Here is a 12,182-nt window from a genome sequence, read left to right on the forward strand (position 1 = left end):
TTATTTTTCGAAACAACTTTTTATTGAAGTATAGTTGATTTATAATGTTGTAGAGTAGCTAATTTTAAAAAGACTTTCAGTAGCAAAAGTTAACAATGATGTGGAGCAGCTGGAGCTCTCATACATTGCTGGTAGGAGTGCAGAATAGAACAGCCACGTTGGAAACAGTTTGACAGTTTCTCATAAATTAAAAGTTCGCCTACCTTTTAACTCAGCAATTCTATTTTTAGTTACCTGTCCAAAAGAACTGAACACATAAAAGAGCTTTGTATAAAAATGTTCATAGCTGCCTTATTTTTAATAGCCCAAACTGGAAACAACTCAAATGACATCACTAGGGAGAATGGATTGTAGAATATTCATAAATGGAATATTACCCAGCACTTAAAACAAATGAACTAGTGATATACACAGCAAGATGGAACAAATATCATAGACGTTAAGCTGAGTGAAAGAAGCTGGACACAAGTGTACATACTATTTGATTCCATTTATATGAAATCCTACACCAGACCTTTAGTGCTAGAAATCAGATCACTGGTTGCCCGTGACAGGTATGATGGGGTAACTGCAGAGAAACAAGAGGGAACTTTGTGGGGAGTTGCAGTGTTACTATATCTTGATTGGGATGGACGCTATACAGGTTTATAAATTAATCAAAAGTCATTAACTTCTGTACTTTAAATTAGATTTTATTTTATGTGGTTTATACCTCAATAAAGTTGATTAAAAATAACGTATTTTAATTTTTTAAAGTATGTTTTAAAATAACATTTTACATAGCATTATTCATTTTAGGTGTTATGTATTATTGTGGTTTACATATTTTTGAGATGATGATGGTGTGAATGACACTGTCCTCAGCTCTCATTTGTGTCCACTTTAGGTGAGCATGACCCCAGGCAGTTACTGGATATTCTGTCCACAGGACTCCAGAAAATCTGTTTGTTCAGAGCCCAGCCTGGCAATCGAGGTCCTTTCAGAGTTCAGCTTGGTTTATACAGGGTTTAGTTGAAACTTAGCATAGAGAATTATTTTGGAACTCTTGAAGCTTTTCTTTATGGTGTTTAATCTGTAATTTTAATTTATTTCATTGAAAATATTATAGGAGGACACTGTTGAATTTAAATTTAATGAACTTTCCCCCTTTTCTCTCTAGCCCATTTTTCAGTGAAGAATTTTACTTTGAGATTCCAAGAACTTTCCAGTATTTGTCTTTCTATGTTTATGATAAGAATGTTTTACAAAGAGACCTTCGTATAGGTATGTACTATTCAGAATTGTCTTTTAATCACAACATTGGTGTTTATATTCATTCTTTCTCTAAGTATAAAGTGTTGAAAACAACAGAATAATATATTCTCAACTTTCTAATCCTTTCCTGTAGACTTCATGTTCATTTGTGGATCTGATTTTTAATTTGAATGCTCAGCTTGGGTGACACTTCCTCAGGGAAGTGACATAACCGATCTCCCCCTACTCATGGTGCCATATGTTTCCATAGTACCTGGTGGGTCCCTTTTTATAGTATTCATTATAGTTGTTCATCCGTTTGTTTGTTTTTCAGGTGTATCAGAGTCTATTTGTCTACTTCTTTTATGTTATTAGTAAAGCTTGATCCTGAGTAGAACTCTGATTTATATGAATCTGATTTGACAAATCAGTTTGTTGTTTAATGTCTAGGTGCTCTAGTTGAATATATATGATATTTATAAAGGCAGAGACTGTCACTGCCGGAGTGCGTTATATTTAGTAAATGCTCTGTAAATATTGTTGAATGGTTCAAAGAATGTTTTTTACAAAGATCACAGTATTTGATCCCCAACAAAGAACATCTGTTTTTGAAGTTTTTCTAATAGAAGTCATAATTCGGTTTAATCTAGTCATATTCTTCTCTCTGGCTATATTGGTGACTGGTAACTGTTTCTTAAGTAATTGTCTGAGGTATGATCTGTAGGCATCGACTAGGACAAAACTAACTGGCCACATACTGTCACGTCCATGGTCTTTGCACCACTATCTTTGAATGACAGGTAGAGGTCTGTAATTTACATGCATTACTCTCCCTTTTTAGTGTCCTGAATGTCATCATCTCCACCTCTCCTTTCCCATTTGAAACATGCTCATCTCCTACAGTTTAATGATTACGCTTTATTTGGCTTTGACCTCTTAACTACCGTCTAATTTGTTTCTGCTTTTGCTATTGAATTCCTTAACAAATGGTCTATATCCTTCTGCTTACTACTTATTTCTTTATAAATAGCTATAATCTGACTTCATTTTTCTGACAAACTTGTTTTTGAAGTTTGCCAAAAATCATTTTAGAGCAGATAAAATAACCTTTTAAAAACAATAATACTTTCTCTTAATTGTAAAATTATTACATGTTCTAAGGGATTGGTAATGACTCTGCGTAAGAACAGCTAGAGTTAATAATTTGTGTATTTCTTCCCATTCTTTATTTCACACATTTATATTATTACATTGTACTGTTTATTCAAGTTTTTTTCCTTTTTCATTTAATATCATCTAATGATCCTTTTCCCATGTCATTAAATATTTTTCACAAGTAATTTTTAAAATATCCTTTCTATAGGAATGTATTATTTTAACCACTCTTTTCATGGTAGAGATTTATGTTTCCAGATGTTTGTTACTCTAAATGGTGTTGCTATGAAGATCCTTCTGCATACATTTTTGCATGTCTTTTTTCTAGGATAAATTCCTAGAGGTGAAAATACTGAGCCAAAGCGTTTGAATATTTTTAAGTTTTTTTTATATATATTTTTCCATTGGCTCCCAGAAATATTGCACTAATTTGCATTCCCCCAAACATGACATGGGCGTAATCATTTCACCATACCCTGGTCATTCTTGGATATTATCATTGAAAAATTATTTTTCTAATTTGATAGGTGAAAGAAATATTTCATTTTAACTTGTATTTTCTGATTATTAGTGAACTTGAGGAATTTTTCATATGTTTATTGGTCTTTTACATTTTTCTTCTATGAATTAGTTGTTAATTCTTTTGCTTATTTTTCTTTTGGATGGAATTTTATCTTTTATTTATTCTTATGCATCCATATTTGATAAATATGTTAACTTCTATCAGCTATATACATAACAAATACTTTGTCACAAAAGGCATTTTCATAGTTTTCAATCCTCATCTGCCTCTGTGTCACATTAGACTCTTTGGATTGCTTATTCAACTTGTTGAAAGCCAAGGAAAAGGCAGTTTAATGACATTGTATTTTCCTAGTTGTCTTCCTTCTGACTTCTTACATGTAGACTTTTCTCTGTGTAGCAGACCCTTAATTATGGATCACCCCTGAGGCCCCACCCTTAATTCAATTAAACAAACATTTACAAACACTTGTCTATGTGGCGTACAAAAGATGGGGATACTAAGGTGAATAAGATTCAAGTTGCTCCCAGGTTTTCAGGCTGATTTATACTCTAATACTAATATATTTAATAGGGTCTGTGCTGGAGGTAGGAACAAAGTACTTGGGAGCACAGAGGAAAGAAGAGTTAATTTTGTTTGGTGGAGGATTAACAGAGACTACCTAGGTAGGAAAAGGAAGAAGTTTCAAGATAATAGGGATTAGCAGAAGCAGAGAAGAAAAAGTGAATCATGTTTGTGGTGTATCTGCTGGAAAATGTAAATTACTTAGGCCAAGGCTGGTAGAAGATGAATCTGGGAATATGAATTGGACCAAGTTGTGGTGGACCCTCAAAGCTGTGTTAAGGAATTTGGACTTTATCCTGTTGACAGTAGTGTTGATCCTTTTAAGAATGAGGAACCTTTTAAAAATCATATATAACTGCATATACGAATATAGTTTTGTAGTTTAACAACTTCCTGTGGTGTAAACAATAACTTTCAAACTACAAACTCAGAGTCTATAGGTTACGTATTTAAAGTGTGTATACATATATATACATATATATAACTATATATACACGTATTTTTAAAGTATATAAACATCTACTTTAAGTATGCCATCTGTAGCAGCGGTCTCCAACCTTTTTGGCACCAGGGACCAGTTTCATGGAAGACAGTTTTTCCATGGACTGGGGGAGGGGTACGGTTTTGGATGATTCAAGTGCATTACATTTATTGTGCACTTTATTTCTATTATTATTATGTTGTAATATATAATGAAATAATTATACAGCTCACCATAATGCAGAATCAGTGGGAGCCCTGAGCTTGTTTTCACTTGCCACTCATCGACAGGGTTTTGATATGAGTCTGCAAGCAGTTGATTTATTATGGTCTCTGTGCAGTCAAACCTCTCTGCTAATGATAATCTGTATTTGCAGCCGCTCCCCAGCACTAGCATCACTGCCTCAGCAGCACCACCTCAGATCATCAGGCATTAGGTTCTCATAAGGAGCACGCAACCTACATCCGTCGCATGTGCAGTTCACAGTACGGTTCGCGCTCCTATGAGAATCTAATGCCACTTATCTGACAGGAGGTGGAGCTCAGGCAGTAATGTGAGCGATGGGGAGCGGCTGTAAATACAGATGAAGCTTTGCTCGCTTGCCCGCCGCTTACCTCCTGCTGTGCGGCCGGGTTCCTAACAGTATGGGTCCGTGGCCTGGGGGTTGGGGACCCCTGATCTATAGTTTATGCTTTAGAATGGAGAGAGGTTAAAGGCAGGGAGGCCATCAAGGAGGCTATTATCAAATGAGATGAGTAGGGTAGTGGCAGTGGAAATGCAAATGAGGGAATGTACTTCACAGGAGTAACTTTAAATAGGAAATAGGTACTAAGAAGATAAAGAGGATATAAGAAGGGAAAGAGTTAAAAATGGTCTTGTTTCTATGGTTGTCATTAACTGAGATAAGGAGCATTCAGGATGGGAAAGGGAGAGGATGACTTTGATTTCAAATAAGTTAAATTTCAAACAAGTTAAACTTGCATTACCTGGGGAGTATCTTGGTGGACATGTTGGTTGACTGTTGGAAATACAGATCTGAAGCTCAGAGAAGAAATCTGGATTTGATGTGGAGGTATGGATTTGAGAGTCGTTAGCACTGAGTGATACTTGAAGCCTCTGCTGGAATGAATGAAATTGCCCTGGGAGCATTTAAGGAGGGTTTCAGGGAAAATGAGGCTTTAGTGAAGATTGATAAAATGTATCAGGAAGTTGGAAGAGAGATAGAAGAGATGAATATCTCAGAAGGCAAGGAGATCTTTTAATGGCAAGACTAGAGAGAGGTAGCGTAGGATAAAGATTGGATAGAGGCTGTTGGTGATTATTAACGACCCTTGAGAGAGTGTGTATCTTTGATTGACTAAACATTTTAAGAAAATGTTTTGTAATTTTCATTACCTATTTACAAGTAGTCATTATATAGTATTTCTCGGAAAGGCCTTTAGTTGAGGTTTATAATTATGATTTCCAAAAGTTGCCCTTGTTTTGTTTTTTTAATTTGTTTTTAAAGTAAAAATCAGTCCTTTGAGGAGTGGTATCAGAAGGCCATAACTTGGTGTGGGAACTGTTAAAAAAAAAAAAAAAGTTTATTCTTATTAAGAAATAAAATTTCTACATTTAGTAGAAATTGTTTTTCCTTTTATAGATAGGAAATTTTATTAAAGTAAACACAGTTCGTACATAGCCTTTAATTTAAAGTTGGAAAATAATCTTGATATTTTCACTTACAGATTTTTACATTTTTTTTACTTTAACGTATTTTTTTTTTGTCATTAACTCATAAAATTAGGTGGCACTTTGTTTTTTTTAATTTTGAGCTACTGGAAATTGAGTTCCCTCAATTATTTTACAACTGAGTTGCCCAGTTGTAGGCTAAACAGTGCCATAGCATTTTCTGGGAATGAAATTTGAGCTAGGGTTGAGAGAGCCACCTTTTAAACTTAAGAAGATCTAAGAATGTGTACTTGTTGAATAGCTTTAAAAGCCTGTTTGTTTTTTATTTTTAATTATATAATAATATATGGATATTTTCCTTTTTGTAAAAAAAATTTTAATTATAGTATTACAGACAATTAATTTTGGCCACTGACCCCCTCCCAGTCCCCTTCCTGGAAGTAATAACTGTTATTAATATGGGGCATAGTTTTTCATATTACAAATCCTTATATGCCAGGAACAGTTAGTATGAAAACTTGATTATAGATTAATTGAAAACTTGAAACATAGGAACCGTGCTGCAAAAAGATAGAAAATTGTAAAATTAAGGCTTTAAAAGTCTTTTACTGTGTGATATATTGTCCTAAGTTATAGTGTCTTCTTCCCTTAAAAAAGGAGAAAAAGAGAAGAGAAAAACTTTATGTAAGAATAAAATTCCATTTCCAGTGAGGATCCTAATAATATTAAAACATATATATTTAAACTTCTAATGTGTATTTTCTAGTTATTTTAGTTTTCAGAGGGATCTAGGCTTAAGCAGTTAAACCATGGTTATCTTAGTAGACTGGTTAACTTGTTTTTCTTTCCCCATGGTTTAGAATGTTATAAGAGAATTTCACTAGGATATTAGAGACCTGAATTCCATTCATGACTCTATCACTGCCTTTGTGACCTTAAATAAGTCACTCTACCTTCTTAGGCCTTGTTCACCTATAAAATAAGGTTGGGTTTAAGATAGCGAAGGTATTTCTTAAACCCTTTGAATTGTAATTTCTCCTGGCATTTAGCTCTTAAGTCAAACCTACTGTTTAAAAATTGCTTATGACTACACTTTTGTGTCTGTTTGCACAGGGACTGTATCAGTTATCTATTGCTGCATAACAAATCACACCCCAGTACTCAGTGGCTTAATTTAGCAATCATATATTTGCTCATGATTCTGCAGGTTGTCAATTTGGGCCAAGCTCAACTGGGTGGTTCTTCTGCTGGTCTCACCTGGGGCCACTAATGTGCAGTTACCTGAAAAATTGACTGGGCTGAATGATCTGACCCATAGGTCTGATGGCTGGTGCTGTCCATTATCTGGGCCCTCCACTCCACATGGTATTGAGGTTGCAAGAGGCTAAGCCCTACTGCAGGTGCTTATTAAGACTACTTGCATTACATTTGCTGATGTCCCATTGGCAGAAGTAAGTGGCATGGCCAAACCCAGAGTCAGTGCTGGAGGGGACCACACAGTGGCATAGAACAAGGAAGTGTGATTTATTGGAAGCCATTAATATATCAGTCTGCCGCAGAGACCAAAAGGTATCAATCTAAACCCTGTACACTAAGGCATCTAAGTGTTGCCATCGATTGAATTGCTGTTATTGATACTGCCAGAATTTGTTGAGTCCTCTGGTTCTTTTTCAGCTTGTATAGGCAGTCACACTTATCGCTACTTTTATCTACCCTTTCAGCCATTTCTACTAGTAGCCAAGTAGGAACAAGGCCATCAAGATTTTGCTGGTTGGTGATCTGTATCAGGATGAAATTTCTAAGAATATGTTGTGCCTAAAAATGGGGGCCTAGTATAACATGATATTTACAGATGGTAAGAAAATGCTGCTTAGAAGTGGTAATGGAAAGCTAAGAATACTTTTTTTTACTTACAGACCAACAGAAATGGTTTCTGTGTCCACAGTTCCTTCATTTCTTTTTGTGTTTCCTCTCCTTGTCTGATTTTAAGGAACTAATATAGCATCTGGTATATATTTGTGTATGTATGTGGTCTAAGCTCTTTCTGTCTATGGGTTTGTCAGTACAGTGGGGAAATGAAATGGTACCTTTAAATAGTGTGTTGGGTATTTGGTTCCTGGGGTGGTTGGTTGATTATTTATATATTTGTTTATTTTCAATGTTGGTGATCTCACAGCTAGTGAAATAATGAGTTAACTTTGTTTAAAATAGTAAACATTAAACTAAAACACTTTGGAGACCGTTGGAGGCATGGAATAGGTTTCATTAGAGCTGAAAGTTGTTTCAAACACAGAGGAGGTAAATGAGATGTAGAATTTAAATAAATTGCCCAAGATCACACAGCTTAATAAGTAACAGAATTAGTGTCTGTAGTGTCTGTAGTGTAGATACTACAGAGTTAGTGTCTGTGTTGGAAGGAACATGAACAGGCAGGCGTACCTTGGTTTTGAAATCTGGCTTTAGCACTTGTTAGTGGGCAGGTTTTTGATATCATTCAGCTTTCCTCATCTGTAATATATCCTCTTCCCCCAAGATTGTTATGAAGATTAAACAAAATGTGTAAGAATGTTTACTACCTGGTAGCTGTTCAGTAAATGCTGGCTTTTCTTTCAGTTCAGTGCTCTTTCCACTGTATCAGGCTGCCTACCTTTAATATTTAATAGCTGTCATCTAACCTGTTTAACTAAGGATAGCTCACAACGAATAAGAATGATGAACGATTTTTTTGGTCTTATTTGTATTTCAGACACTTGTTCCTCCCCTCCCTGTTCCTCTCATCTTTCTCCAAATTCCTTTCCCCTTTACCCTCCCACCTTTCTCATTCATTCTTTTATTCATTTTCCCTCCCTCCCTCCCCTCCTAACCCTTCTCTACCCTGTTTGATTCCCTAGGGCTGATGACATATATTTCTTTTTCATATGTTATATTGCCTATTGAAGTGCTGAACATGTTGCAGGTATCCTAATACCTAATGACTTTAAATATTTTTCTTTATTTTTCTCTGTTGTTCTTTGTCAGTTTCTCTGACTTCTTGAGATCATGTGTTCTTCCATGCTTCTTCAGGCTGACTAAATCTTTACATTTTAGAAACTGACATCTTAAAAGGAACTTGATAAGAATAAGAGCTGGCAATGAAATTGCAGGTTTTTCTCAACTTACAAACGGCTTATTTATATGGCTAGTCAGAAAAGAGTTTCCCTCTCAAAAGACAAGAACCATTCAATTCTTTTGTGACAGTGAGTACCATGGATACATGAGACATGAAATAGGAGGAAGAGGGTCCTTGCCTTAGGATTTTTTTTTTTTTTACCTGTGAACTAAGAGAGGATTCTCTTTTGGGAAGGCACTTGTGACAAAGATGTGTTTCCAGTGATCTGAGTTGTGAGTTGTAAATTGAACAGGTAGATTCCTACTCTAGTTTTTAGAAGCATTATTGGTTAAATAGACTTTGGTTAAGGATGTCTGGAAATCAACTCACCATTTAAAATACAAAGCCATTGTGATTATTTGTTGAATGAGTAAATGCATCAATCAAACCGGAAAACTTCTGAATAAACTTTTTTAAAAGCCCTTTTTTTAAGTTGGGGGCTTGCTTTAGTGATGCTTGTGTGCATTATACATGCACATGTATGTACATGTACATACACATTCATAAACTATGTATAAAACTAAAAATCCTGGAAATTGTAGAATAAGGGTCTTATAATATTAAATATTTAAATAATAGCTTTATTGATGTGTTATTTACATGCCATAAAACTTACCCTTTTAAAGTGTGCAGTGCAGTGGTTTTAAGTATATTCACAGAGTTGTGCAACCATTACCACTGTCTTAATTCTAGAATAAAATTTTAAAGACAGTTTTTCTGTGTTTGTTTTCCTGTTATGCCTTTTCTTTCCACTTGATACACAAAAATTGATATATCTTGACAGAAATTTTTTTTTACTGTTTTCTAAAAGTTTTCAAATGTTGAACTAAAAGACCAAGGTGGTCATAAGTGAAAAGGGTATGAAGTATAATTAGGGTACTTAAAATGAAAATTCTTGTTTGATAAAATAAAAGAAAGTGAACTATTTTTTACTTTAGCATATATCCTTTGTTGAAGCTTTTGTGTTGAATGTTGGAATAAATTGTCGGTCATATGCAAAACTATGTCTACTTCTTAAAACTTGAATTGAGGAAGGAAATGCTTTGTACCAACATGGCAAATACTTCATTATAATAAGAACATTTCTGTTTCTTCCTCTCATACTACTTTGTTCATTGTACTGTATCTGTCTCTGAGACGTAGAAACTCTTTAGGGAACTGCTTTGATTTTTTTGTGTGTGTGTATGCATTGAAGCGACATAAGCGGTGTTTACAGTGTTTTGATAAAGCAAATTTTTAATAAAATTATTTTAATCTCATAATTTCAAGTCAGTTTTCAAAATTATTAGTGACCATATGATACTGTTTTTCTGTTCTCTTAATTGGAGCTTATAAACTCTTATTAAATGCAGATATGTCTGCTCAGACAGAACATATGGTTTATTCGTAGTGTTAAAGAGTTGAGAGGATTAGTTTGCACTATCATTGTACATTGCTTTTTATACTGATGAATGTACTCTGGGTGAAAATGTGAATCTGAATAAGTACTAAAAAAACGCAGTTGCATATAAATACAACTGAGTTTTGGTCTAAACCCCTAATTCAAAATGGCCCAGAGAAGGGTCTGCCGATGGGTAGAGGGAAATGAGGCACCTTTTCAGTTTTTAGGATATAGAAAAATGCTTTATAAAAATGGATTTTTTGATATCAACAGATACAAATTATTTTTAAATGTTTTCTACAAAGTATTATATGTAACAGTGCTAATGATTATATATAATATGTTTCCTCATTGTTTTACTTATTTCTTACAGGAAAAGTAGCCATCAAAAAAGAAGACTTGTGTAACCACAGTGGCAGAGAAACTTGGTTTTCACTACAGCCTATTGATTCCAATTCAGAGGTTCAGGTAAATATTAAGGATTAAGTGATGAAAGAGATTGTCACACACAGAAAATGAGTGAAAAATGAACTAATTATACTAGTTCATTTAGAGAGAGCTTAATCATACCTTATTTTAGATTCTGGCACCAAACATTATAGACCTCTGAGTAACAAATAACTGGAAGGAAATGCCTCGCCACATGAAATCAAGAATAATGTACGTGTATGTGCACGCGTATGTGTTTGGGAGGGTTATATTAGGACAGTTTTTTTCCTTCCTTAGTTCTTTTATTTGGGTCACAGTAGCAAATTACTAATTTTTTTAGATGGGGAAACGGTTTTAATGAAAAAGGTATGTTTTATTAACTCTGAGGAGAATCCTTAGAAGTCTGTGATTTATTTCATCTGTACTGACCAGGATGCTGTCTTTACTCTCTAATACACTAGACTTGGGAAAATGTTACTCATTCAAACCATGCCTGAGCCCACCATGCAGAGCCTTCATTCCCATACCCACCCTTCCTTTTGTTCATCTTTCTTTTTATTTGAAAGGGTATCATTACTTATTTTAAAGCTCTTCTTTCCTCTTGCCAAAATAAGAGGTCTTAAAGATTCTATGTGTGAATAAAAATGTGTTTAGCCATGTAGCTTAGCTTTTGTATTTGTTTCTGAAAAGTCTGAGTTACTCTTAGAAATTATTTCTATCTAAAGGGAATCCTTGTTTTGTAACCCTATTTATTTATAAAATATGATAAGGATTGTGAAACCATTTCCCAAGGGCATAACTGCAAGCAGAATTCTTCTTCTCTAAAAGAAGTTATAATTTGTCACTGTGACTCAAACAGAAGTTTAAGGCAAAAAAAAAAGTACTGCACACACACCCACAGGTATTTGCAAATAAAGTGCCTGTGTCTGTTTCCTCATAACCTCTCAAGCATTCTGTTTGCTTAAATTCTCAAAAAATTAAGTATTTGTTTGCTAAAACCCCTTCTTAAGTACAAAATATAATTGAAACGTCTCCTGTTTTTCCACCCTACCCCATTTTAATGTTCTTTTCTTTCCATTTGACAATAACTTTTATTCTTACCCCAGTTATACTGTATGGTAAATGATCCAGGTGAGAGGCAATGTGATGAAGTGGAAAGGGTTTTAAAGTAGAAGTCTAAAAATTGAGGTCCTAATTTTCATATGTGGTTATTTTACTGACCTTGAATTTTATTTCTATAAAATGGGAATGAAAGTTGCCATGTTGACTCATATGATTATGAGAATTAAATGAAATACCTTTAAGAGTATTTTGAAAGCTGTTAATAGTTATACAAATGTAAAATGTCTGTTTACCACCCGTCAGTCAGGTGTCCATTTCCCTAATACGCCTTTACCGAAAGGCAGACATGAAAGTTTTGAAGTGCTAGTTTTTCTTTTTAATAGTTTTAACAAAAAAGAAAGATAAGAAAAGGCTTTGAGAATTTGGTCTAAAATGAAGTTTGAGGATTATTTTAAGATGTAGTTTATTAAAGTCCATTCTTTTTCTTGTGGCCAGTGTTATTTGCTAAAGGATTTAAGGGACCCAGCTCTCCAAA

General features: G+C 34.4%; 1 protein-coding gene and 1 long non-coding RNA gene across 6 annotated transcripts in view; one reads left to right on the forward strand and one right to left on the reverse strand.

The window, feature by feature from the left end:
• LOC309660567 overlaps nucleotides 1-12,182 on the reverse strand; it is a 412,061-nt gene that overhangs the window by 382,496 nt on the left and 17,383 nt on the right. The window lies entirely within an intron of this gene.
• RASA2 (RAS p21 protein activator 2) overlaps nucleotides 1-12,182 on the forward strand; it is a 115,982-nt gene that overhangs the window by 26,893 nt on the left and 76,907 nt on the right. For 4 of the 5 annotated variants that reach the window (XM_082461203.1, XM_082461204.1, XM_082461206.1 and 1 more), the window contains exons 3-4: nucleotides 1,160-1,263; nucleotides 10,530-10,624. In XM_082461203.1, coding sequence (XP_082317329.1) covers nucleotides 1,160-1,263; nucleotides 10,530-10,624 — 199 coding nt within the window. Of the gene's footprint in view, nucleotides 1-1,159; nucleotides 1,264-1,387; nucleotides 1,511-10,529; nucleotides 10,625-12,182 lie in introns of those variants that run through there. The other variant, XM_082461207.1, reaches the window with a different exon arrangement.

Source organism: Balaenoptera physalus, assembly GCF_965194825.1.
Source record: "Balaenoptera physalus genome assembly, chromosome: 4".
Taxonomy (NCBI): domain Eukaryota; kingdom Metazoa; phylum Chordata; class Mammalia; order Artiodactyla; family Balaenopteridae; genus Balaenoptera; species Balaenoptera physalus.